Here is a 27,040-nt window from a genome sequence, read left to right as displayed (position 1 = left end):
GAGCAGAAGTGTTCCCAGGCTCCTCTAAGTCTCACCCTACCCTGAAAAGCTAAGGCAAGTTTTCATCATTCACGAGCAGATTGAGGACAGAGGTTCATAACCTCGACCCTACTACTGGCGTGCTTAGGGGGTCCTGGGGAAGAACCTCAGCTTCCCTGCCCATCCGTTTCCTTGTTTATTTACCTTTTCTTTAGAATAGCATCAGATTGCCTGGGTTCAAAAGCCAGCGCTCCCTTACACTAGCAGTGTGGCCTGTGGAGGTGATTTAACCCCCTTTACCTCAGCTGGAAAATAGGCTTATTATGAGGAAGAAATGAGTGAAATGTCTAACATGCTTAGAACACTTCCTGGCACAATTGCGAGCTCTTGCTAGTATTATTTTTTTTAAAGGAAGGTAGAATCAGACAGATCGGGGTCCGAGACCTGGTTCCACCGTGTAATTAACATAACTCCCTTAGTGCCTCTTTGTCACACTTGGCCTCATCTGAGAAGTGGAATACTTCCCAAACCCAGTGCTGTTGTAAGGAATAAACATGAAATGGTTTTATGTAAAGTGCCTGGTCTACGATATAGTAGGTGCTCAATAAATGGTAACCCTTGTTAGATTAGTACGGGCATATGTCTTGTTACATGCGGGCATACTTGGCTTGATTGCATTCTGCAGATATTGCATTTTTTACAAATGGAAAGGTTGTGGCAAGCCTGCCTCCAGCACATCTATCAGTGCCATTTTCCCAACAACATTTGTTCCTTCGTGTCGCCGTGTCACATTTTGGTAATTCTCACAGTATTTCAAACTTTTCATTACTATTGTATGTGTTATGGTGACCTGTGCTCAGTGATTATGACTCACTGGAAGCTCAGATGATGGTTAGCATTCTTTAGCAATAAAGGATTTTTAAATTAAGGTATATACATCGCTTTTTTAGACATAAGGCTATGGCGCACGTAATAGACTATGGTAGTGTGTAAACTTTTATATGCACTGGGAAACGAAAAAATTCCCTTGACTCGCTTTATTATGATATCTGCTTTATTGTGATACTCGCTTTATTGCGGTGGTCTGGAACTGAACCTGAACTGTCTCCGAGGTGAGCCTGTAGAGGAAACAATTATTATATTGGTTAAGGTTTGACTTACCAGGTCATGCTACAGTTTGGACATAATAATGTCCAATGCTATTAAGGACACAGTAGTCAGTGGAGGGCCAAAGCCTCTTTGAGAAAACAGATTTCCCCAAAGACCCCCAAAGGTTTAGAAAGAAAACCTGTTACCAAAGATGATCTTGTTTATCTTGGAGCTCCATGGTAGGGGAGCTGCCTGTCGGAAGGCCTGGTCTTCTGCAGACCTGTGGCAGGAGGATTCTGTGATGTCAATAAACAGTGGGATCTCCCAGAGCAGTGATGCCCGGCTTCCTGGCTTCCAGTGTCTCCCTTTTGGAGGTGAATTCCTCAGGTGGAGTGGAGAAAATAGGGTCCGCTGCTGGGATTCTGACTACTTGAAAGGCCATTCTTGTAAGATGCTGCCAAGAGAGGACGTATGAGGGAGGCTCTGAAATGTGCCCTCCTCATCGCCTCAGTATTCATGGACCTCCTGGAGATGACACATAACTATTCCTGATATTTATGTGCTGGTATCGCGTGGACTTGCTTTTATGTGGGTGGCACATTTATGGTTCTCTGACAGTGCCTCCAAACTATCAACGGCTTTTCAAAACTATTTGGAAGGAAGACTGCATCTCTCTTTCTGGGTTAATGGGATTTAGCCGTCTGTAATCCCCAAAGAATAAGGGTTAACATGAAAACCAGACAAGTTGTTAAGTATAAAAACTGCACTTAGCTGAAATCAGAAACCAAGAATGTCAGTTGCCTCCTATAAACCCCTTACACTCACCATTTCCTCTTAGCTCATTTTGTTCTAAGTGAACAAAGACACCACAGTGACCTATTTGCTTAGTTACATGGAGAGGCCTCACAGATCAATATAAGAAAGAACTTTCTAAGAATGAGAGCTGTCCAAAAATCCAGTAGGTTGCCTTTTGGGGTACTGACTTCCCTGTCACTGAAGGTGATTGTTTTTTGGTATATTTGTTTACTTGGTATATTTGTATGTGCCCAGTATGCATTGCTAAATGAATGAATGAAGGCCAAAGAGAATTTGTGTTTCTTTAGCGACACATATATTCATCTATAAATTGTAGGTTATATTGGTCTCATGGCAGTATTATAATGATTAAGTGAGAGAATACATGTAAAGTACACAGCACAGTATCTTGCACCTAGTGAATTGTTCATTAAATAGTAATAATAATAATAATAGTAACTATTATCATTTTCTACTATATTCTAAAAAGAGGAAGAAGAAGAGATTCCTGCTGCAGGTAGGGAGTAGGCAAGAGGGCCTCCCAATTTGAGATTTACAGTTTTTACGATAATCCCTTCATTTCTATTCTTTTCATCCCTGCCCTTCTTCCTCTGCCTTTCTGAAAGAACCTCTTCCCCTTGCTGTTGGGAACCATGCTCTTCGATGTGGTAGATTGACTTTACACAAGGACAGCCATCAGAGTAGGTTCTGGCCCAATTTACCAGGGACACTGTTGTTGTTGTTTTTTACATCACTCATTTGTGCCTTGGAATGTGTGGATTTAAATTCCACCATTATTTTCCAGTGACTCTTACTTATGTTTGATGCATTTGTCATAGGCACACAAGAGACTTCATCAACAGCAGAGTGGAAACTCTCCAAGAATTTTCTTTAATAGCATCTTGGCACAGTGCATGGCAATAGCATATGCATGATGGCGAGGTGTAAATATGTCACTTCCATCTGGGAGATGATTTGCATGACTTGCCTATGACTGCTTTTGTCAGTCATGTGGCCTTCTTTGAATAGAACGCTGCATGGTTAGGCTCCTGCGTACTCACATTAATACATGAGTCACCCAGTGTTTTCAAATTCCTCATTCAGTATCCTTGTTAGATGTGTATTATGTTCTCTACAACACACACACACTCAGCTAGTCTTTCTGTAGTCTTTTCCCCCCAGGGGCCCTAGCAAACTTGGCTTACCCGTCATCACTGAAAACATCTGTATTCTAACTTAGTAATGGATTAAAAGAAAATGATTACATTTTTATACGAGGGCAGAACTGCCTCCTTAAGAATGGAGCAGTCTAAGTGGCGGCCATTCCCAACATATTTTCCATATCCTTAAGCCATGGAGAGAAGCGCTGGTGTGGATCATTGGGAATGTTTACCCCATTCCTGGCGGAATGCCCCTGGAAATACATAGCCTTCTGTGTTAGTTTCCTAAGGCTGCTGTAACAGATCGCCATAAACCTGGTGGCTTAAAACAACACAAGTTATTCTCTCACAGTTCTGGAGGCCAAAAGTTTGAAGTCAAGGTGTTAGCAGGACCTCGTTTCCTCAAAAGTTTCCAGGAGAGAATCCTTCCTTGCCTCTTCCAGCTTCTGGTGCCTCCAGGCATTCTTAGGCCTGTGGCTTCATCACTCCAACCTCTGCCTCTGTCTTCCTATCACTTTCTCTTATGTGTGTGTGTTCTCTTCTTCTGGGTCTAATGAAGACACTTGTCATAGGATTTAAGGTAAATTAGATAATCCAGGATGATCTCATCTCAAGATCCTTTATTCATCTTCAAAGACCTTTGTTCTAACAAGGTTCTGGGGATTAGGACAGGGCAAGATATTTTAGGGGCCAACATTTACCTGCTACACACATACCCCAACAGACGCTCATACACACAGGCTTTTCCCACTACTCATAGAGCAACTCCTTGTCCACGTGGAGGCTGAAATATTGGTCAAAACATAGGTAAAGAGAGTTATAATCGGCAGCCTTCACCACTACCATCATGTATTTCTATGTTCAAGGCAAAATAGTAAGTGTTTTATGATCTAAAGACCTACTGAGTTTTTTCAGTCAATAGTGTGATGTATCTAGGAAAAGCAAAGCAGTAAAGGCCATCTTACGTTGCTTTAAAAGACAAGTAGTATCTTGGATAAGGAAGCAACAACTCCGCTGAACCATCAAACCACAACTGGATAAGTGTCCACTTCTGGGTGCCATGTTTTCAAAGGGACCTTAACAAACTAGTGAGCATCCTGGGTAGACCCTTTACTACCACCTCAACTACCAGGGAAGACAACTGGAAGTACCAGAGACAAAAAGAAAAGACAAAAGAGAAACCACCAATTCTCTCTTTAATTTGGAGCGGGGGGATGGCCATGTTTTGAGGGAATGAATGTGATCTACATCACACTGAAAGATCCAAGTAACAAAAGGAAAGCATTCAGCTGTCGGAAAACTAATAAGCTTCCCATCATTGAATCTGTTAAAGCAGAAGCTGATACACCATCAGCTGTAAGGCTGTTGTAGAGGTTTCCTACACTTGGGGAGAATCTAAGATTCTTACCCAACCTCAAATCCTGTGATTTTTTAATAAATCATTTTAAAATCTCAAATACAGGTCATCATGTGACCAAACACTAGTATGTATGTTTCTCTTCCTTAACTGGGGGATTTGTTCAGGTTCTTCCCCTACCTTAATTTCTTCCCACTTGTCCAAATACCATTAATCTTTGATGATCTGCCCTGAGGCCCAACGATTCCATGAGCTGTCCTGACTATTCCGGGCCACATTATATGGTTCTCTTACCTCTTTGCCTCCAAAACTTGTTCCTGGCTCCTATTTTGGAGGGGGGCGGGTGGAGGGGGTAGGCGGATCATACTCCTGGCCATACTCATTGTGTATTTCCTTTGCAATGCTTTAACATTTTTTTCTATATGTAAGTTCCATTTTTCTAATTAGACTTAAACTTACTGAAGATAAAACTGAATTCCCTATGGGAGCTCCCACAGAATTTAAGACAAATGCCAGGCGTGGCATAGGTGATCAATGAACATATATAGAATTAAAACACAGCAGAAACAATGTTGAGAATTCAAATATCTTCCTTCACCTTGTCTTTCTCTCTATAAAATTTGGTTTTCTGTTAAAAAAAAAAAAAAAAAAGCATTTCCTGAATCTATTTTCCAGCCTCGGGTGGAAGAAGGTCAGCCTGCTTTTCCATGCTTCTCCTCTGACATTAGTGCTTCCCAAGATCCTATGGCGAGTATTTATATGAACAGAGCCCTCCTCAGTCAATGCAAAATACTCTGCCTTCGGTTTTGTTGTTGGCAAGGGGTCAGCTCCATTCCACCATGTTGGTAGACCAGGAGATGGGAAGACATTTTTTTCTGGGACAGAGTTCTTACAAACAAACTCCAGTAGGAAAGAGGTGCCATAATACCCAGGCGAAAGGCAGTAGTAAATCTTCAGGCTCCTCTCCAAGCAGCTTGTAAAAGATCTTCCCTGGGCTACTAAAATTTGTATCTGATCCGCTAGCCACCTGGGACTCTTTTTACCTGAGCACTTCCCTGTTCTTCCCACTTTCTGTCTGTGTTCTCAGCTATTGACTCCAGACATTGTCTCCTTTTAGTTCAATTCTCCTTTAATTTCAACCTCTTTAAAGACCATTTAGATATATTTTTTCTGTCCTTTCTAGTGTTTGCAACACTATGCAGGCTAGTGTCATTCACAGATGCAATGAATGAATTGCTTGCTCCTTCTTGGAGATCATGGATTTCGATATGAAGTAGGATCAGATCTAACCCTGACTTTTGAAACAGTCCATAAGCACCTGCCTAAGAAGGTGTTCTATCTCCTTGGGTTCTATCTCCTTTTCCTCTGGAAATGTATATAGCACCCCTGCCTCCTCAGCCTGCACTTCAAACCCTCTTGGTTAAAAGACAGTTTTTATCCCATGTGTGACAATTTTTATTCAGGTCACTAAAGCACTTAATTCCCCCCTATTATTGCTGTGTCTGTAAGCTAAGGAATAGCCCACAGAGCGTTTGTCCACCCTCTTATGTCCCTTAGTTCACAGTTGGTATTTGTAAAATCTATCTATAATTTAAATGTAATTATACATTTATCTATAATTTAAAATGTAATTATAAATTTACTTTGTTTAATAGAGAAAGATAGAGCTTGCCCTAACTTTGGCAATCACTCCCCCACCCCCACAATAATCTAATCTGGGAGTTCCAGCCAGGGCCAGGGCAGTGGTTAGACAAACAGGCCAGCTGACAATTAATTTGGAAAGAGAAATGAGGCCGCCAAGGTGAAGAATTTCCCAGCACTACCCCATTCGATTCCTACAGGAGTGTGTTTCTGGGCTTCATGGTCCAGGATGATGTTCCTGACTGACTGGGATCTCTGCACTGAGGTGTGGCCTCAATGACCAGTTTGAACCCAATTCTGCAACCCTTTTGCCCTGCGTAGCTTCATCCGAATTTCAAGGTATCGTCAATGACAAAAAACCTCAAGCTCAGTTTCTTGAAGCTTAAAGTTCCCTCAGAAATCCTCTAGCATAGGGGTTTTTAGTCTTTATTGTGTTTATGTAAAACATCGGGGTTGGAGGAAGATGGATTAGGAGATTTTGAACAACATTAAATAAGTCAGCAGAACTTAGGAAGCAACCCAGCTATAGGAGGGCAGAGCCCCACACTGTTTACATGGTCACGGAGTCCCTGCTGGAGAGAATGCTTGTCACTTAACGGACACACTCTCAAAACAAAGCTCTTTCGGGATCCAATCATCCTGTGATCATCTTGGGGCCTGGCTTTAGATGATGCTTCTTTCCTCTCATGTAAAGCAAATTCTTCCTCCGGTTTATGAGCCCTTCAGTGAACTGCTCACCTAATGGGCCCAGGTGACAAGGGCACCTTCTCAGACACTTTCTTTTCCAGCACTCGTGCAGCTTTTTTCTTTGTCTTTTTTTCTTTTCTCTCCTCTTTTCCTTTTTCTTTCTTTCTTTTTTTTTTTTTTTTTTTTTGAGAAGCATCCAGAGCTGCGGGACTTTCAGCTCATCTCATTGGCATTCCATCGGCTGCCCGTGGCCCCGCTTTTTTAACTTTTTCATTTATTAGGGATGTTGGTGAGTGTTAATTGATGTTTGTGCTCTGGATGAAAAAAATGATCTCTGATTTGCCATGTGTTTAAATGGTTTCCATTTCTCTTTTTTCCTGTTGTTCAGTTTGTCAGTACATTTTAGAACAGCAAGATTTACCAAAATATAGGAACACTTACAGACAAATAGGAGAGTCCAGAGCCCCAAATACCACTCATTCTTGGGATAGGGTTATACACTGCAGATTCTAATACTCAACTGTTTAGCCACTAAGGAATGTCTGTTTAGATAAATCCACCTAATACTACTAAATATCTTTGAATTTTCTAAACTGTGCTCCTAGCCGCTACTTTTCTACTTTATTACCCTTGACTTTTTCCCCTCCTCTGTGCTCAGGAATTGCTAAGGGCTTTTCCCAGGCCTCAGGGTGGTGTCTGGCTCAGGGCAGGCCAGGACTGCAGTGATAGCAGTGGCCTGAGAAAGCAGATGCCATCCTAGGCTCTAGTCCGTCTCACTCTGTCCTGGAGTTTTGGGGTTCATTCTACCCACACACTGCAGGAGGGACACCAAACAATCGGGGAGCTTGCAGAGGAGAGTGGTCAGCCTCACAGAACATATGGAAGCTGGAAGGAATGCCAGATAGCCGAAGGCTGCTGCTGGACCTGGAGGGGTAGGGGTGAGAAATGGGGTATCTTCCAATAATTAAAGGACTTAAGGAATTTGACATATTCTTTTTTTTTTTTTTAAAGATTTTATTTATTTATTTGATGTAGAGAGACAGCAAGAGAGGGAACACAAGCAGGGGGAGTGGTAGAGGGAGAAGCAGGCTCTCCGCCGAGCAGGGAGCCTGATGCAGGGCTCGATCCCAGGACCCTGAGATCATGACCTGAGCCAAAGGCAGACACTTAACGACTGAGCCACCCAGGCGCCGCCCCCCCCCCTTTTTTTTTGGAATGTGACCTATTCTAAATAGTTCCAAGGAGAATACTGGCACCCATGGAGGGGGTAGGTGAGTTCTAGAGAAGCAAATTTTTGTTCTATCTAGAGACTGTTCTCCTAGTAGTTAGAGCTCTCCAATGCAGGATGATCTATTTTAGAAGGTAGTAAAGGGCTGTTTAATTTAGGGACCTTCCCTCAAGGTCCCTTTCAACACAAAGAGTCTATGGCTCAATGTTTCATCTTTGTCAAGGTCGAAATCCCAATGCAGGACACACTGCCATTGACTATGAGGATGAATTCTTTTTAATAGTATGCCATCCAATTACTGTCGTTGTAAAACTGTGACTCATGCAGCCATTCAAGAGGAGCTGTGGAGTCGAGTCTTGTCCTTTCAGGAGGAGGAAAATGTGAAATTGTCAGTGCAGCCTGCCAAATGATATGTTTATCCATTGTCTTTCCAGCACAGTATATGGTTTATCCTCGGGTAACCATTTTCTGCAAGACCAGTGTGCATTTAACGGAGAATTGGTAGGACACGAACACACCAAGGACCCCGTTGTTCTGGTCGGCTATGTCATGCAGACATTTTCCCACTTCCAAACAGTTCGTATCCCAACGGCTGTTCTTTTTTTTTTTTTTTTTTAAGTTGTGAAAATATGTTTGTTCTTAAGACTTTTGGATTTTTAATGCAGGTGACAGGATACATATGACCTCTAACGACCTAGCAGACAGTGCTGACTCACGTTTGCTCTGGAATGTGGCTTTGTTGTCAGCCAGAGAAGTTTAGAATTTGTAAGTTAGGTAGAAGAAACTTCTGTACAAATTCTGGGTGCGACCATAAACTGGTGGGAAAGGAAGCAGGGACTAAGGACCCAGATATAGACTTTTATTTTTCCTGGCTCTTCTCACCACTACATTGGTGGGCTGCACGTCCCTCTCAAAGTCACCTTGGGCTTCTATTGCACCACGAATCACAGGAGAGACAGAAAACATCATTCCTAAACCACAATAGGTTTCTATGAAGGAAGTGTACTGTTTTCACCCCCGTGCCCCATACACGCACCCAAGGAGGGAATCGACTTCCCTTCTCTTTCTCCAAACTGCAGCAAAACCATATTGCAGTTCTGTCGCCTTACCTCAGCCAGGGCCAGGGGTGCTGAGGGCTGGCACACTGAGGGACATGAATGGACTCAAAGCTGACAGGCCCTCTCACTTGCTTTTAGAAGAAAAAAGAGTTTACCTTTAAGCCATAATGATTTTAGATAATTTCTTATCGGTTCAGCAAGGCACATACATGTCTTAAAAACATGATACATCACACGTGTTTATGAGACATAAACTGGAAATAAGAAACCTCAAATAATATTAATCATATTTTTTAAAGTCTACCTAGTTCTTTCTTTAGAGCCTAAAGTGCTTTTTTTTGGGGGGGGGGCAATTCTCTCATAATCTGTGTCTATTCATTTAGGCTTTATTTAGTCTAAAGCAAAGTTGGAAAATATATACGGGAGTGTTTACATTAATATTATGTTAGGAATCTGGTCTACTCACATGGACAAGGGCCAGGGAATTCAAATTTCTCTTAGAAAAAGAAAAAAAGGAAAGAAAAAAGAATTGGGGTTGGAACTAGAACCCACTATTTTTGCTTGCCCATTCCCCATTCCATTCATTCGGTCTTGGGCATTCTAGCGGTTAGTAAAGGGAAAGACTATTTTTAATCAGAGCCTTGGAAAAGCCTATTAGCAATGGGCCTAAAGAGACTTTAAACCTAATTTCTTGGGGCTCTTATACTCGGCTGGTTCCATTCTGACTAGTCTTGATCAGGAAAGATGCCTGGACACAACAGCGAAATGGTTAGGAACAGAACCTGGAGTCAGCACCACTTCATGGTTTGTTTCTTTTTTGGTGGAAACTGGCAAGTTACTTCCCTGTCACACTTTAGTTTTTCATCTGTTAGATGAAAACAAACAAAACCCAACAACCCTGGGGATTTGCATGGATTAAATAACATAGTCTATAGAAGGCCCCTAGGACAGTGCCGGACACATGGTAAATGCTCAAAACTGTTAGAAGGCAAAGAAAAAAAGATTTTCCCAGAAGCTGACCACCCAAAACAAAGCAAAACCCTCTGCTTTGTTAGCATAGAATCCTAGAACTCTCTTTCTGAAAGGGACTTTATAGTATTGGTCTGGTGGCTTGCTTTTTTTTTTTTTCCTTTATTTATTTTTTTAAAGCTAGATTTCATCCAACAGAATATTATAAGGAAACTGATGTGTCAGAAACACATCAAAATGGAGCTGGGACTGGGTGGGGTGGAGATGTGGGCACAGCTCTACCCGAACCGCCTTCCCGTCCTCCCTCCCCTGGAAGGCACCGAGGCATCTGCCACTTTCCAGAACACAGTCTGAAAAACCAAACGTCTGGTTCAGCTCCACCATTTCACATTTCTGGGCAGGGCCCAGAAATGTGAAGTTGTTTTCTCGGCGGCGTGACCCGAGCTACGACTGCATTCCTGTCACTTTCCAGTACAGCACAATGAGAAAGAATGGACACGACCCAAACACGCGGGAGTATTTGACCAAACTCTTGTCAAAGTTCAAAATATGTGCACTCTTATTCCTGTAGTTGATGATCGTCTTTTGGGTGGCCCATTTCCGTTTTCATGTTGATTTTTTGACTTCTTTTTCATGCCACTTAAAGCATTTCCTGTGTGGTTCCAGTGCCTTCTATCAGCCTTGAGGACACATAGCAGCTGTGTATGTTTCCCTGAAATTGGGCTAGAAACAACTTCATCCCCTTCTGCACTCTCTACCTTAGCCTTCTGTGGTCTCTTCTGATGCTCAATAAAATGTTATGATTTCTGAGTGTTTTCACATTCGGGGCATTTTACTTCAACCTCTGGACCAGAGTGTTCTTTCAGGCATATGAGCGCAGTCCGGAAATGTAAACATGAAGCTGACCTAGAGAGAGCTTGAAGTCAATGTGTTTTCTTTTTGAGATAAGGCTATGCTCCTACAAACAACCTTGGACTTCATTTGGTAAAGAAAAAAGATGGAACGTGGTTTAGGAATGCCCCGCCATTTCCAAATGCAGCAGGTTTCCTGTTAAGTTTCCTCATGTGTCTTTATGTTCTTATGGAATGCCTGAAGTCTTTTCATTTACTTTCCAAAATGAACAAAGTCGAGGGGGCGGTGGGTGAGGGAGGGTGCAGGATTCTTAAGCGTGCACCTAGTGCACACTTCTGTTCGCACTGGTCACGCAGGCTTGCCGGTTACCCGTGCTCACGCCTGCCTCCCCGGGCCTGGGGACTCCACGAGAGCAAGGGCATGTCCTTGAGAACTCTCCTGAAGGTCTCCTCCACACCCAGCTTACTACCCAGCTCAGAGCTGATACTCAAAACATATCTATTGAATGATTCCAAGACGCTTCCAGATATTAATCAGGAATGTTAAAACCTCCATTATTTGAACTCCTATCCCAAAGGAAAATACATAGTGTGATAGTATTCCACTGGTTTGAAATATATATATAATTAAATAAAAGAGCACTATTAAAACAAAGCCAAAAGACCCCTGAGAGGAACTATAGCTTTCATTTTCTAGGTCGACTGAGCTACACGGGAGACCAAATGAATTCAGTACAAACACATGTAAAGACAGTAGCTAATATTGACTGAGCACTTACTGTATTCCAGGTACAACTGTAAGAGCTTTATGTCTCATATCTCATCTCATCCTCACAGCAATCCTGGGAGGTAGGCTATTGTTATTCTCCTTTTACAGATATGGATTCAATCACTGGCCCACAGCGGCGGTGGGATTCGAACCCAGGCAGTGCAGCCCCAGAGCCCACGTGACCGCTAAGTGACTGACTGAGTGGATGACGTGCATACGGACGAACACGTTCTCTCACCACAGTAAAAATACAACACACTCAGCAGCTCTCATTTCTTCTCAGATGATTTAGTCGAAGGCTCTGATGTCCTACGTTTTCTGAGTTTTAGAGAAAGCTGCGGAGAAAGATAGGAGAAAGCCGTTAGAGGGTTAACTGTTTTTCTTCTTGTCCCGATCTGACAGAGCATTTTATTTTTTTCAAGATTTTATTTATTTATGTGACAGAATGAGAGAGGGAGAAAGAGAGAGAGAGCACAAGCAGGGGGAGTGGCAGGCAGAGGGAGAGGGAGAAGCAGACTCCCCGCCGAGCAGGGAACCCGATACAGGGCTCAATCCCAGGACCCTGGGATCATGATGTGAGCTGAAGGCAGATGCTTAACTGACTGAGCCACCCAGGCCCTCCCTGACAGAGCATTTTATAAATCACTGGTCTAATAGAATTTTCTTAATTCATTTTATTAAATTAATACAATTTATGTTTCTTAGGGCATATTTCTTTTGAGTTCCTCTAGGCATTTCCCAGATAGTACCCAATGGTTTTTCCCACCCCAATGTGAGGATGTTAAAGGTAAATATTATTGCCACTAGGATGGATGGTAAACAGAGGCATAAGGGGCAAGGTCCCTTGCCCAAGGTCATGTCGGTCACCAGAGTGGGCAGCGAGCCCTGGCCTTCTGAATCACAGCTCGGTTCCTGCCCACTGGTGGCAGAGTCTCAAGTCCATTGCAAGTGGAGTCTTTAGGTGGCCATGAAAGCGAAGATGAGCTGTCTTATTCTCTTTCAGGTCTGTGGATGGCTCCTAGAAGATCTTGATTTTCTCCTGAGGACATTCCGTTTTCCTGGGCCAATTTCCTGTCAGACCATCTCCCCCGTTGACCATGAGCCAGCCAGACCCCGCCTGTCACCCTGATCCCAGCCCTGCTCCCCCGTGTGTGGTATGTGGCCAAGCCCACTCCCCCGAGGAGAACCACTTCTACACCTACACGGAAGATGTGGATGATGACCTCATATGCCACATCTGCCTGCAAGCTTTGCTGGAGCCTTTGGACACTCCCTGTGGACATACATATTGCACCCTGTGCCTTACCAACTTCCTGGTGGAGAAGGACTTCTGCCCCGTGGACCGCAAGCCGGTGGTGCTGCAGCATTGCAAGAGGTCCAGCATTCTGGTCAACAAGCTCCTCGACAAGCTGCTGGTGACCTGCCCGTTCTCGGACTACTGCACCGAGGCCCTGCAGCGCTGTGATTTGGAGCAGCACTTTCAGACAAGGTAGCACCTCCTCATGGGCCAGCCCCCCTCAGCCGTGTCCTCTCAGGGACAGCTGGGCTCGCCTGCCTCCCAGGGGCAGCGTTGTCCTCGGGGGCCGGGTGCTCCACGACATGCCTTTCCTCTGCCTTCTTCTTTGCAGCCGAAGAAAGCAATCGCCCAAGGAAAACCTTCTAGGTGTTTATCGCTATGGTTCAGTGTGAGAACACAGGATGTCATAGAGTTGTGGTGTGTAGGTATGGGGAGTAGGGGGTTTATTTTATGGTGGTAACACTCACATAACATAAAATTTGCCACTTTAGCCATTTTTAAGAGTAGAGTTGAGCGGCATTAAGTACATTCACACTGTTGTGCAGCCGTCACCACCATCCTTTCTCTAGAACTTTCTTCATCTTCCAGAATTGAAACCATACCTATTAAACCAAAACTTGCCATTCCCTCCTGTCTGGCCCCTGGTAACCACCATGCTACTTTCTGCCTCTATGAATTGCTCTAGGAACCTATTAGAAGAGGAAGCATACCATATCTGTCCTTTTGTGGCTGGCTTATTTCATATGTGTGCATTCTAAAATGTCAAAGATACTGGAAAGATCTGAGGAGCATCTTTCTCTGGGGCTCATGGCCCCCAGAAGATTTCCTGGCAGGCACTGCTTATCTTTTCACATCAGAAAAAAAATGTCTCCCAATTTGATCCATTATTAAAATGTCCTCTGTATGGGAATTGACGAAGGCCAACTCTTCTTTGAGGAGATGCGAGGTATTGCCAGCAAAGTTTTCAATGGAGAAATGTAGAAAACTGTTGTCTTCCGGTGATTTTTCTAAGTTTTTGGCCAAGGTACACATGGGTGGCAGAGCGATGGTGTCACCACCTCCGCTGGTGGCCAGCATCATGCACTCCACCTGTCTGCTTCTTAGGTTGTCCACTTACATTGTCATGTTCCTGGGCATTCCCCCCGTGGATGGCCTCAGGACAGCCCTGAATCTCGTTTCACATGAGGCACTCTCTTAGAACATTTAAGGTGCTTAAGAGAGGGTGAACAATAATACCACAATTATTCATAAGAGGAAATGTGGAAGCTAGTGTTTACTTTGGTTCCTGTCATGACAAGGGCAAGAGGTAGGTGCAGGTGTTTTTTCTAAAGGTCACATACCTCAGGTTGTGAGTCTGAGTCTTTGTTTTTCAGATTCTCTGACGTGGATTTGCATCCAGGGCAGTGGCTGGGCCTTAATGCTTAGCACTTGTTTTCCATGCTAATTATGTCTGTGAACTTGCTTTTCACCCCCAGGATGTTGAGTGAAAGGCATCTAACCCAAGTTTGCAGGTTGCCTCTGACCCTCTGTTGTTGGCATCTGAACTAGGGTACCCCTCTTCTCATTGCCCAGGAGATTTGGCCAGAGGAGAAGGGGGTGAGGGAGGCTGTTTGTGATCTTTGTTGGAAGTTTGGCCCAGCAGGGGGAGAGGTACTGTCTGCAGGGAAGTAGGTCTAGGGCAGGCCAGAGAGAGGCGGATGCTGACAGTTGCTGGGGCAGAGCCAGGGCCAAGTCCAGGGCCACACTGGCTAGGGGAGGCGAGGAGTGGTGGAGGACAAAGGCCCTGGTAGAGCTCCCTCACCCATCACATTCCCTGCTCCCAACATTTGCACCCTCTACCTTGGTGTTTGGGGCTGTATGAGTTTCCTATTGCTGCTGTAGCAAATGATTGCTACTCGGGGCTTCAAATCACACAGATGTGTTATCTTACAGTCCAGAGGGTTAGAAGTCCAGCATGGGGTGCACTGGACTGACATCAAGGAGTTGGGAGGGCTGATTCCCTCTGGTTCTAGGAGAGAATCCCCTTCCTTGCCTTACCTAGCTTCTGGAGGCTGCCTGCCTTCCCTGGCTTGTGGCCCCATTCCCCATCTTCAAAGCCAGCAGTGGACCATTTTCCAGTCTCTCTGCCTGTCTGTCTCTGTGTTTCTCTTTCTGTGTCTCTCTCTGTCTCTCTGTTTGTCAATCTCTTTGTCTCTCTCTGTCTCTCCCTCTCTCTCTCTTTTAAGATTTTATCCATTTTTATTATTTGAGAGAGAGCACGAGTAGGGTAGGAGGGAGAAATAGACTCCACACCAAGCCGAGAGCCTGATGTGCGGCTCGATCCCGAGACTCTGGGATCATGACCTGAGCGGAAGGCAGACGCCCAACCGACTGAGCCACCCAGGCACCCCTCTCTCTTTCTGTTGGTCTCTGTCTCTCTCTCACTCTCTTATTTCTGCTTTCATCATCCCATCTCTGTCTGTGGCTCTGGCCTTCCTGCTGCCCACTTGGTAATTACATTGGACCCAGTTGGGTAATCTACAATCATTTCCTCATCTGAAGATCCTTAATTTAGTCACATCTGCCAAGTCCCTTTTGCCCTGTAAGGTGACCTATCCACAGGCCCTTGGGATTAGAAGGTGGCCGTCTGTGGGGGCAGGCGTTGTTCTGCCCACCACAGGAGCTCCGTAGGGGAGGGAAAAGAGAGGGGAGAGCAAAGGAAAGAAATGCGGGTGGTCTCTGGAGACAACGTGAACATAGCAGCTTCTCCTCACTTCCTCATTAAGAACTGATTGGGGCCAAGATTATCCTGAAAACTGGGGAGAAGATGGCATATGGATCAGAGGGTGAGTTCACAACAGAAGTGGGGCAGAAGAAGGGCCAGAAAGAAGCACTTGGGTCCTCTGGGGTCTCCAGGGGAGAGAGGACACTAGCACCCCTCAGCTGCCCGGAGTGGGAAGGTCATTCACCCACCCACACAGGCGTTGTGGCCCACACACCTCAAGGAAGCCCAGGGAAAAGTCTGGATGAATCCTCAGCTGATAATGATATGCACAATAGAAAAACAACAGTGAGGAAAGAACCCAAAACTAATTGAAATCACCTCTTCACACTGAGGCCTCAGAGTTTCTCACAAGCACCCAGCAGCAGCTCCCTGTGAGGGGAAAACTCCCACGTAAGGGAGGTGTAGGTCTCAAGACCGGCTCTTGGTCTGCGCCACACATCAGCTTCCTAAGTAGGTCGAAACCAACATTTCCAAAAATATGTTGTATATATTAGTCATCAAATGCTTAAGATACACTCCTTCCCCTCCCACCCTGTGGGCGTTTGATTGGCAAGGATTCAAAACTTGGAGCGAATCCAGCACCTGACTCTGGAGCCCTGTTAGGTGTCGGGCCAGCAACTGGGCCAGCGGACCATCTCTTCCCCTATCCCTCAGAAGGGAGATGAAGATTAAGTTGTTACTACTCTGGAGTCCCTTTAACTGGGAACCACCAAGAGGTGACCAGGAAGCAAGGGTTTTCCTTAGGTCTCTATAAGAGACCTCCAGGTTGGTGGCTGCAGGTACCAGAGCGTGGTCACACATTTGTACTAGAAGATAGCTTTCTTTGTAAATTTTGCATCTCAGTTTTGGTATTTAAAATGTAATGAGTTTTAAAAAATATTCTTTGCCTTGTGGCAAAAATGGAATGAATATAAACTAGGCAGGCTCAGGGTCTATCCAGTAAGGAGACTTAACTACAATTCTGGTTGAAGACCACCATGTGACCAATGTGGGTCCACACACTCCCTCCCAGCGGGTCCCAGTATCCGAACAGTCCCGGGCTTCATGGAGAACTGCAGACTTAGCTTTCTCCACCTGTGGAATGGGAGCTTATTTCATTTGGGCTCCTTGAATACAGAGCTCTTCAGAAATGAATCACATTTAGAATGTTGCCATTGTCCCTCTAGAAAAGAAGACGTGGTAGAGAAATATTTTTCCTCTCAGCTGAGGTCTCTGTTTATGACCTGTCCATAGGTCCACACTCATCCTAACTGTTGACCCAGAGATGCAAGCAGCCTCGTCTTTAAACAAACGCTGCCTGTTTTCTCCAGAATTCATGTCATTTGTAAACATTGTTGTAAACATTGTTATCTGGCCACTTGAGCCCCTGAGTTGAATGTAAATCCTTAAGTAAAACATTTAGGACTGATTGTGATTGTGCATGACTGGCTGGACCAGCAGCTCCCCGTCCTCTTCAGACGAGGGGGTTCTTCCATGAGAGTAAGCCTGAGCATGTGAGCTAATGTTTGGAATCTTCTGGCTACTTCCATTGACCTCCGTCCTCTTAGATGCTTGTGGACTTCCATCGCATAGGTCTCCTGCAAAGAATTCCCATGAGGGTGACAGGCTTGTTGAGTCGAGGGACAGAGAGCCTTCTTAACCAAAGGACATTGCCAGGAGACATGGCATAGTTGCTGTAGGGCCAGTCTGATGCATCACTCTTGACCCAGAGCAGTGAGAGGGTGTGTGGGAGGAAAGCCTTCACTTCCTTGATCATCAATGGGAGTGGTCTGAGGCTCAAGACTACATCTTCCTTGTGTAATAGCATCATCCACATGTGTAATATTTATCAAGGATCTTCAATAGGCCTGGCCCAGAATGAAAGAAAAATCTATACACACCATGATTTCTGCCCCTGAGAAAATGACCTTTGAAGAGTGGAGAAGTTGAAATCACGTGCACATTGAATTGTTTCATAGAATAATTCCCTTTGCCCTTCAGTTTCTATCTTATGGAAGATAATAACTGTGGGGGATAATAAAGCGGACCCTTAAGCTACTAGCAGGAATAAAGAGATCATTGTTCAGTGTTTTGAAAACAACCCTGAATGAAAATGTGTATAATTGGCCCAAGACATACCTGACTGAAGGCTCCGGGGGTTTTGTTTTGTTTTAATTAATTTTGCACCCCCAAGTCCCCGGAGTTTCTTCTCCAAAGACCTACCCCAGAACCTCTCTTGACCTTTACTTCTCGCAGGCGACCCCTTTCGTTAGTGTGTTCAGTACAACACAAACACAGTTACTGTCTGTGGTGCAGGGAGGATTCTGCTGCCAGAGGAAAGGTCTAGGGGAGCATTGCTCTGTGGAAAAAAAGGTAGGTTACAGGTCTTGTTGGTCATGTCAGCCAGGCTCCACATTTTCCCTATAACTGTGTTTTGACATACATACTTCAAGTGACATTCCAATCCTGAGCCCAACTTTTTCCCGGTTCCTACCTGGCTGAGAGCTGCTCTTGACACTCCTCTGGGCACAGAAGAAATGAGGCAGTTGTCCTGCCTTGCCTTCTGGGAGAACCACTGAGTTTCTATCACGTTCCAAGCAATTTGCTAAAGAAACAACATTCTCCAGGGCACTCATGCCCTGAAATCTTCCTTACCTTTTTCCTTTCTTCCTGGACATTTGTTATCCATCCGTATGAATGTTTGACCCCTGCTGTGGCTCTTGGCCCGTTTGAAGTCCTGAAGTCCTTTGGTTTTGTTTTGTTTTGCTAATTTGCTTCTGATCAAGAAAGATTGGTCCAAAAAGTTGACTCATTAACCGAGTTGAATTCTAGTTCCTTCAACAAATATTTATGAGTATCTACTGTGTTCTAGGCACTATGGTGAGGATACAGTGCAGAACAAGACCAGTAGAGCTCCTGCCTCCCAGGAGTTCCTTGTTTAGTGAAAAGAGGCAAGAAAAGAGGAGGTAATGGGTGATATCTGAGATGACATTTAAAGTTAGATAGAACTTAGGCAAAGGGTACAAGGTTTAGGGTTAGGGCTATTTACTGGCAATGTCGCTACAGAATATGACCATTGGGATTCTATCCCCAAGGGATTGTATTAGGATTGTATTTGATGGCAGATATTAGAAAATTCAAACTGAATTGGTTTAACTTTATAAAAGTTTCATTTTTCTTATATAACAGAAAGTATAGGGGTAGGAAGTCCATGACTAGTATGATGTTATCATGATGCCATCAGGAATCCAGTCTCTTTCTGCTTTGCAGATTAGCTTTCATCCTCAATTTTGTCACCTCTTGATCCCAAAATGGCTACTCAAACTCTAGCATCACATCTAAGTTCCAGGCAGAAATAAGTTCCAGGTAGGAAGAACCAGTGGGAAGGGCAAATCGACAACATGCAAACTGAGACTTTTGCTTTAAAAAACTTTCTGGGATGCCTTACCCACTAATTTCTGCTTATACCTCACTGGCCAGTATTATGTTATATGGCCACCCATCTGTGAGAGAGGCTAAAGTGCATTATTACCACCACGAACTAAACCTAGGTTCTGTTAAAAGGCAGAAGAGAAGATCAGATCTTGGGTAGGCAACCAGCAGTTTTTGCAGTAGTGACAGAAGTAACAACAAAATTCCTTCGTTTTTATATTGCATTCATATCCATTAGTGAATTTTATGCAAGGAGGTAAAAGGGCAAGCAAACATCCTTTTTTTAAAAATTTTTTTTTATTGTTATGTTCATCACCATACATTACATCATTAGTTTTTGGTGTAGTGTTCCGTGATTCATTGTTGGTGCATAACCATCCTTTTTTTGTCATCGAGACTTGGAGAAGCACTCTGACATGTCCAAGATTATCAGAACTACAATCTAGCACACTATGAAACCCACAGCCTTTTTTTAGACACCATGCTTTTCCTGAGCCATGATCTATCCAGCAGATCCTGGACACTTGAGAAGAGCATGTCCCAGGACTCCGTGAAACTCCATATTCAGGAAAAGGCTGTAACATTTCATGTCCCTAACGGTGCGGGAGGAAAGAAAAGAAGAGAATAACAACGCCTCTTGGAGATAGGTGCTGGGCTGCCTGCTGGGCTCCCTCACTGTTACGAGTGGTTATTATTCATTATTATTATTAATAATAACAATTTTTATAATGATAGCTAACACTCATTGAGCCTTTTGCTCTTTATAGGCATCATCTCGTTCCACCTTCCTAACAACCCTATGAGTAAGCACTGTTATTATTGTCTTTCTTTTACAGAGGAAGAGACAGAGGTTCAGAGAGGTTAAACAACATGCCCAGTGTCACACAGCTAGGATGTGGTGGAGCTAGGGTTCAACGTCATCTGTTTGATTCCAGCAGCTAAATACCAAACCTAACTTCCTTTGTGCAGCTATTTCATTTTACTTCCTTTCCCCCAGCCCTGACTCACTCTTGCATACTAGGCTTACAAGGAATGGAATTCAAATGAGAGCCTCAACAAAACTATAAATGAATACATGTCCTGCTTTATCAAGATGGCTTATCTCTGCCCGAAATTGCAGCAGTTAAACCCGTACATTCTAAGGTTCTACTGTGCTTACACTCTTTCAGGCCCGCCTCAGGTAAATTCACTGCTCTGAGGCCAAATTCCTGTTTCTACAGCTCATTGCAATTGTTCTCAGCTCACGGACTTCTCCCGGGTCTGCGTCCTGGCCGGTCTAGTTTGCTGGAATTGCTTGGGTGCCATTAGTGAAACTATCCATTTAAGCCATTTCTGTTAAGATTGAGGCCTCGAGCTGCAAAGACCCAAATGGATTCTAGCCCTCTTTTTTTTTAAGATTTTATTTATTTGTCCAAGAGAGAGTGCACACAAGCAGAGCATAAGCAGGGGGAGCAGGACACAGAAGGAGAGGCAGGCTCCCCACTGAGCAGGGAGCCCGATGTGGGGCTCGATCCCAGGACCCTGGGATCATGACCTGAGCCGAAGGCAGACGCTTAACCGACTGAGCCACTAAGGTCCCAGATTCTAGTCCTCTTGAAGATGGGGTAGAAGGAGGGGAGCCCCGGGGGCTTCTGGGGGCATCACAGAGTTTAGGCATGCAAAGAAGTCCTAATGGGAACGTAGAGAGCATGGGCTAGAGTCACTAATCTGTACGCTGCAAGTGCTAATGTGGCCCAGCCCCCCGCGGGACCCCCCAGCAGGTCAGGCATGAAGAGAGCTCCACTTCAGAGAGGAGGTGGCTGAGGCTTGGGGGATTACATGAAATGCCCAACATCCCACAGCTGGTGCCAGAGCTTAGTTCAGCCGCTCAGGGGAGGAAGAGGAACAGAGAGACTTCCCTCCTTGCAGAACCAGAACCTGAACCTGGTTTGGACAGAACTCTAGGTCTATCACGGCTCTCTGCTATCCTCAAGGAGAGCGACACAGCCTAATCTTGCAAAGGGCCAGTTGTCCAGATGAGTAGAGAAGCTGTCACTTCTCTTACAGCCGCCAGTGTAGTGAGGCCAGAGATAGGTAAAACATCCTAAAGGCAAGTTCTAAATATACACTCAGGCGCGGAGCTGGTTCATGTTTAACCCTCCTCTGTCGCAATATCTGGAGACTCACTTCGAGCTCCGATCTCCAGGCTGTGTTCCAAGGATGCTAATTTCTTAGAGTGTCTTCCTCTAGCAAACTGGGGGATAGCTCTTGATGATTTGCCTATCTGCACAGTGGGGTCTGAATGTGCCATGCCCGTGCCCTCTCCCCACGCAGCTCAGCTTTCAGCCCATCTGCTCCCGGCCGGTGATGTCAATGTACCAGCTGCTTCCCAAGAACCAGTCAGCATCCTGCAGGAGGGGCAAGTCCCTCTCCCGGGCATCAGCCTGCTTGCTCTCAGCCCGAGACCTCTTGCCAACCGTGGTGGGTCCCTCTGGTCTTATATCTCCCCATCCGAGAAGCAGAGGGCACGACCCTCTTCCAGGCCTGTGACTTATCAGCGTGGCTCCATCCCAGGGCTCCACATCTGATGCCTTCTCTCTGCTGATTGTGGGGATATGGCCAGGTTTGTTTCAGGGAACTGAGCTGGGCTGGGCCCCTGCAGCTGACAGAGCGAAGGTGGCCAGGAAGAAAGCAGCCTCCTGTCGGAAAATGAAGGCACTTCTGCTGCTGGTCCTGCCTTGGCTCAGCCCTGCCAACTACATTGACAATGTGGGCAACCTGCACTTCCTGTGCTCAGAACTGTGAGTCCCGCCATAGCGCTGCCTGCCTGTGTTTGTGTGTTGGGTGTGTCGGGGGTGGAACCGGAGTCCGTTCCCTGGCTGGTATGTCTGTTTAGAGGAATCAGTCCCTCATGAGCTAGATGCACTCGACAAAGCACGCAGCCAGCCAGCAGTCTCGAGTGACATGCTTAGGTCTGTGACTTAACAAAAAAACACACACACCATCTTACGGATGCTCCGCTTTCCCAGCGAGGCATTTTCTTCCTGCTTCTGTGCCAACACTGCCTTTTTTTTTTTTTTTTTGTACTCTACTTTTTCTCAATAGATGTGTCTTCTCTTCCTTCCATAAATAGAACCAAAGAGCAATTACGAACCAAGCTTGCAGACACAGATCTGCAGCCCCTGTCAGGCATTTCTAGTTCCTTTTACTGGGAACCCAGTCTTCGTACCTGAAAACACATACAGCCTCAGCACAGCAGAGAGGTCACCCTCTGTGTAAAACAATAGGCATCCGCTGGAGCTTGGGGTTTGACCATTTTTAAACGTATGAGCAAGCAGAGAGAAGTGGGCAGGGAGCCCCCACATCCCATCACCTTGACTGCTTTGCCACATTTGCTTCGTGTATTTTATTCAGGTGGTTTGGAGTAAATTGCAGTCATGACCTTTCGCCCCTAAATACTTCACTGTGCCTCTCGAAAAAAATGAATAAATAAAGACGTGTTCCTACGTGACCTATGTCCATTTTACAAAAGGAAATGACTCACACACCCAAACTCTACAGTGGTGTTTTTCTGGCTCCTTTTGTTAGTAAGCTTGGAAAGAGTATTGCAGGTGAATGTGAACAGCTTCTGGCAAACAGAGGAAAAAGTGCTGAGGTGTGTGTGCCTCAGTCAATGCTGGGAGCATTGACACAAAAGTGTGTTCCTCCTCACTCACCTTTTGGATGCGGAAACCTCGCAAGGGCTAGCTTATGTGTAAATTCTTGTCGGTGGGCAAATGAGAAGCATTCTGATTAGAATTCATAGAGCCCAGCCTAGAACAGCTCCGTGGGTCGTACAGAGATAGAGGTAACCCTCCAGAATGTGTGGTGATAACCAGGACCTCCTTTATAATCAGCCAGACTGGCCAATGTGCATAGCACAGTAGATGCTCAATAAGTTCTTGATAAACAGAGGAGAGAACAAGGGACCTAGGTCCTTGGAGGCAGACGATTCCCTTTGAGGGCCCTGCATTTCAGGATTAGCTGGTCCCATCTTTTTCAAATGTAACACCCCTCAGATAAGAAGGTTCAAAGGGGAAGTATCTGGCTTAAGCCTGAGTGGTGAGCATCTCTTGGGTAATAATGGCATATGGAAGCTTTTCTAGAAAAATATACAAGGGCAGAGCTCCTTGGGATCGTGGCAAGTCTCCTTCTTCTCCCTTGATGGTGTCTCTGAAATCTGGTGCCAGAGCGCTCCTCCTCTGCACGCTCACCGCCACCTGCTGTCCTTGTTGGTGGCCGGGCTCCTCTCCTAGGGCTGCTGCAGCAGTGACCGCATGCTCGGTAAGTTAAGGCAACGGAAATCTCTTCTCTCATAGTTCTGGAGGCCAGGGCCTTGAAATCAAGGTGTGGGCAGGGCCACACTCTCCAGGAAGGCTGTCAGGAAGAATCCTCCCTTGCCTCTTCCAGTTCCTGGTGGCTCCAGGCGTGTCTTGGCTCCTGGCCACCTCACTCCGATCTCTGCTTTTGTCTCCATATGACCTCCCACTGGTGTCCTTTCCAATTCTCTGTCATTTCCTCTTCCTATAAGGACACTTGGCATTGGATTTAGGGCCCGCATCATCCAGGATGATCTCCTCTTGAGATATTTAGCTGAATTACGTCTTTTTCTAAGTAAGGTCACATTCACAAGTTCCTGCTGGACATCTCCTAGGGGACCACAACTGAAGCCACTGCGGGTGCTCCTGAGGAGCTCTCCACTAATTTACTTTCATTTTTATGGTCTAATTAAAGGAAGGCTCTCCACACTGGCTTCTCAATTTTCTTTTCTACAAGTACGTGAATCAAGGCCACTTTTCTGTTGAGTAACTGGACACAAGCAGGCCATTCTTTCCAAAATGTGAAACAATCCAAGAAGCCTAATGCCAGGAAATTGCCAGGATGGCATTCCCAGACTAATGTGCCAGAACTTTCTGGAAGCCTCAAGTCACTGGGCATGATTGATGAGAGAATTCTGTGTGGCTATCACCTGATGCTACTGGTGTGATAATGAACTAAGCGGCAAATTAATGACACATTTCAGGTACTGTGGCAGTGCTTTGAGCAATACAGGCGGTAAAAAATTTGGCATGGTACCAGCCCTCAAGGAGCTGACGATCCAATTGAGACGATGAAATTTATACACCTCAGAAATATTAACAATGAGCCAAGGCATAAGGGCATATGTCTCTAAAAAGTAGGATAGGCAATAAGTTGAGAGGAGGTGGAGTTTGCCCATTTCCATGAAATTGGTCGGGGAATGCTTCTAGGGAAGGTGGTGGTTTGAGCTGGATCTTGAAGTCATTAGAAAAAGTTTAGGCAGAATCACGGATGGGAAGAGAAAGCACTTCAGGCAGGGTAAAGGGCACTACAGAGGTGGCAAGGTGGCTGTGGTTGTCACCAAAGCCTTGAGAAATGATAATGGAGAGCAGTAAATGGGACCGCTGGGTCCCTTCACCGTTCTTGGAAGCTAGGGCCATGGGATGGTGGCTGCATGTTCCTGAGACGAAGAGACACTTTTCTCACTGCCATAGGCCACTGGGATCTTGAAGGCAGGCAGAGCTGAGTGGACTCACTAGAAAGTGCTGGGAAGCCATGCTTCCTCCTGCCCCCCCTTGTCTGAGCTTTGGCGCCTTGGCCTTGGGTGAGCTTGACCTGTGTCCACCGTGCTCCCAGCTGCAGAGACCCTCCTGGGTTTTCCTTCCTCTCAAAGGCAAAGGCTCTCTCAGTCTGAGTCCTGTTCTCACAGAGCCCAGCTGGAAAATTGGAAGTAATCCTGTAAATAGTGTCAGTTACAGTGTGTGGCCCTGGGGGCCACAAACTCCAATGCCTACAGGAACCGGGCAGGGGTTATTTCAGAATGTGAGTCATTCAGGTATAAGATAAAAGGAAGTGGTGAGGCCTCTGAACAACTGTAGTGTGTGTGTGTGTGTATGTGTGCGCACGTATGTAATTCAAGTGTTTTTAGACATTACATATAATTTAATATATATTATTGTTTAAATACATATGATATATATGATACATATTATATAAGATATGTATAATGTCTAAAAGCATCAATTTAAAACAAAACAACTCTCCAGCAGATCACTTCTGCCTGCCCAGTTTGGCCTTCAGACTCAACAGTTTATGACCCTGGGCAGCTCCATCTGTAAACACGTCCATGGTCACCTAGTGCCTTGATGCAGAGGGCAGTGAATCCCACAGAAGCAGCCTAAAACCAGAACATTTGACGTGGAATCCCAGTCCATAGGTTAGAGGCAGGGCATCTAGGATTGCTCTCAGGGCTGGCAAAGAGCACCCCATGACCGTAAAGGGCCATGCTCTCTTCCCCCATGAACCCTCACCCCCACCGTTCCACAAACTGAATTTCCTAGACTCCATAGCGAATGTGGAAAACAGACTCTCTGTCTCACAGAATGAACATGGATAAGGCCCTTTCATCCTTCTGGGCCCATTTGCTGCCCTACACATGAGGAGACATATAGGTGAAGTCTCGAGAACAGCATGGGTTCTGAGGACCACACGAGTGAGAACTGAGGGCTGGGTTTGTTTTTTTCGATGCAGATATTTGGGCTCTAAAATCTGCTAAAACAAAAATATTTGGCAGGGGCATCTGTTTTCATTCTGAAGCTCTCCAGGTGATCCTTATGGGACCACCATCTTCATTCTTAACAAGCTCCCCCAGTGATCCTTACGGCCCCTCCATATTCATGCTTACAAAACTCCCCAGGTGATCCTTATGGGCACTGCAATAAGAGAACTCTTAGCTCCAGCTCGCATGTCAGCGCGCCCTGACTTCCTCTGCGGAGAACCAGCACTCCACCCTCCAGGTCTGCTCTGTGTCATCAGCGGCTTACCTGTCCGTCTCCTCGACCTGGTGAGTCCTGAGGGAGAGCTTGAGGGATGTCCATTTGTGCACACCCAGCTTCTACACCCTTCACGCTTCGATTAAACCGAGCGCTGTGAATTTGGCTCCTATCTTGGCCAATTGCTACATATATTGCAAGGTCTGATAAAGAAGACCCTGGTTTGGTTTCTGTGGAAGGGAGCGTTGATCCTGCTCATAATGATGCGAGCCAGCCTCGTCTCTGGTGCTGCAGAAAGCAATGGTCTTGCTCTCCTGAGGCTTTGGTAATGTCTTTCTACGTACTTTGCTTAGCAAGAATGCTAGGGAAAAACCTTAGAGTCTGGTGGCTGGTGAGATGCGGTTGATGGTACACCCCCAACTCTCAAGAGCCACTTACAGAAAACTGAAAAATTCTGTCCCCTTTTCCCCACCTTTACCGTTTCTAGCTCCTGTCCTGCTCCCAGTACTTCTCACTCCCATGTCCTGCGCTGCTGGATGCTGCATCCACACCCGTGGTGGGAGTTCGAGCGTGCCCCAAGCCCCGCTTTGCAAAGCAGGAAGCTGCCCTTTGCGTTTACAGCCTCGGGGAGGAATGCGCGCCGCGGGATGGCCAGTCCCCCAAACCACTGCTGCTCCCGTTGGCTGTGTGACTTCTCGGGAAGCCAGGACATGGGCTCTTGTTACAGTCTGTAGCCAGAGATTTTTGCTTCATACGTGGCAGATCCGTGGACAGTTGTTTGTGCCAGTATCTGGAGGGAGAAACTCCACTCCGACCCCTGTCGAGACAGCAGTTCCAAGCAGGGAAGGCTTATTCCCCCTGGAATTCTGTGCACGGAGAAATTAAGATGAGGGACTCGGATTTCGTAACTTGAACCATTGAGGGCTATGGGCAGATGAGGCCTCCTGGAGGAGTTGCCAAGAGTAGCAGGAGCTCTGTGGCAGCCTTGTGTGTGTCCTCCCTGGGAGGTGGGGTAGGGCCCAGGCTTCAGAGACACAGAACACCCACCGAGTGTCTTAGGTCCAAGGACTCCAACCACCCACCACTTCCCTAGCAGAGCTTTCTCCGACCAACCTGCAAAACACACTTTCTGACAGACTGCACCACCTTCCTGCAGCAAAAACATTCACTTTGCAG

The 27,040-nt window shown here is 45.7% G+C and overlaps 1 protein-coding gene across 7 annotated transcripts in view; it reads left to right on the top strand.

Moving 5' to 3' along the window:
* LNX1 (ligand of numb-protein X 1) overlaps positions 1-27,040 on the top strand; it is a 207,009-nt gene that overhangs the window by 95,252 nt on the left and 84,717 nt on the right. For 5 of the 7 annotated variants that reach the window (XM_027600012.2, XM_027600016.2, XM_027600014.2 and 2 more), the window contains one exon: positions 12,587-13,072. The exons of 1 other annotated variant lie outside the window; for it this stretch is intronic. In XM_027600012.2, coding sequence (XP_027455813.2) covers positions 12,681-13,072 — 392 coding nt within the window. In that variant the 5' untranslated portion in view covers positions 12,587-12,680. Of the gene's footprint in view, positions 1-12,586; positions 13,073-21,462; positions 21,836-27,040 lie in introns of those variants that run through there. One more of the 7 variants, XM_027600018.1, reaches the window with a different exon arrangement.

Source organism: Zalophus californianus, chromosome 2, assembly GCF_009762305.2.
Source record: "Zalophus californianus isolate mZalCal1 chromosome 2, mZalCal1.pri.v2, whole genome shotgun sequence".
Taxonomy (NCBI): domain Eukaryota; kingdom Metazoa; phylum Chordata; class Mammalia; order Carnivora; family Otariidae; genus Zalophus; species Zalophus californianus.
The sequence above is the reverse complement of the archived record's forward strand: the minus strand, read 5'-3'. Positions and strand labels throughout refer to the sequence as shown.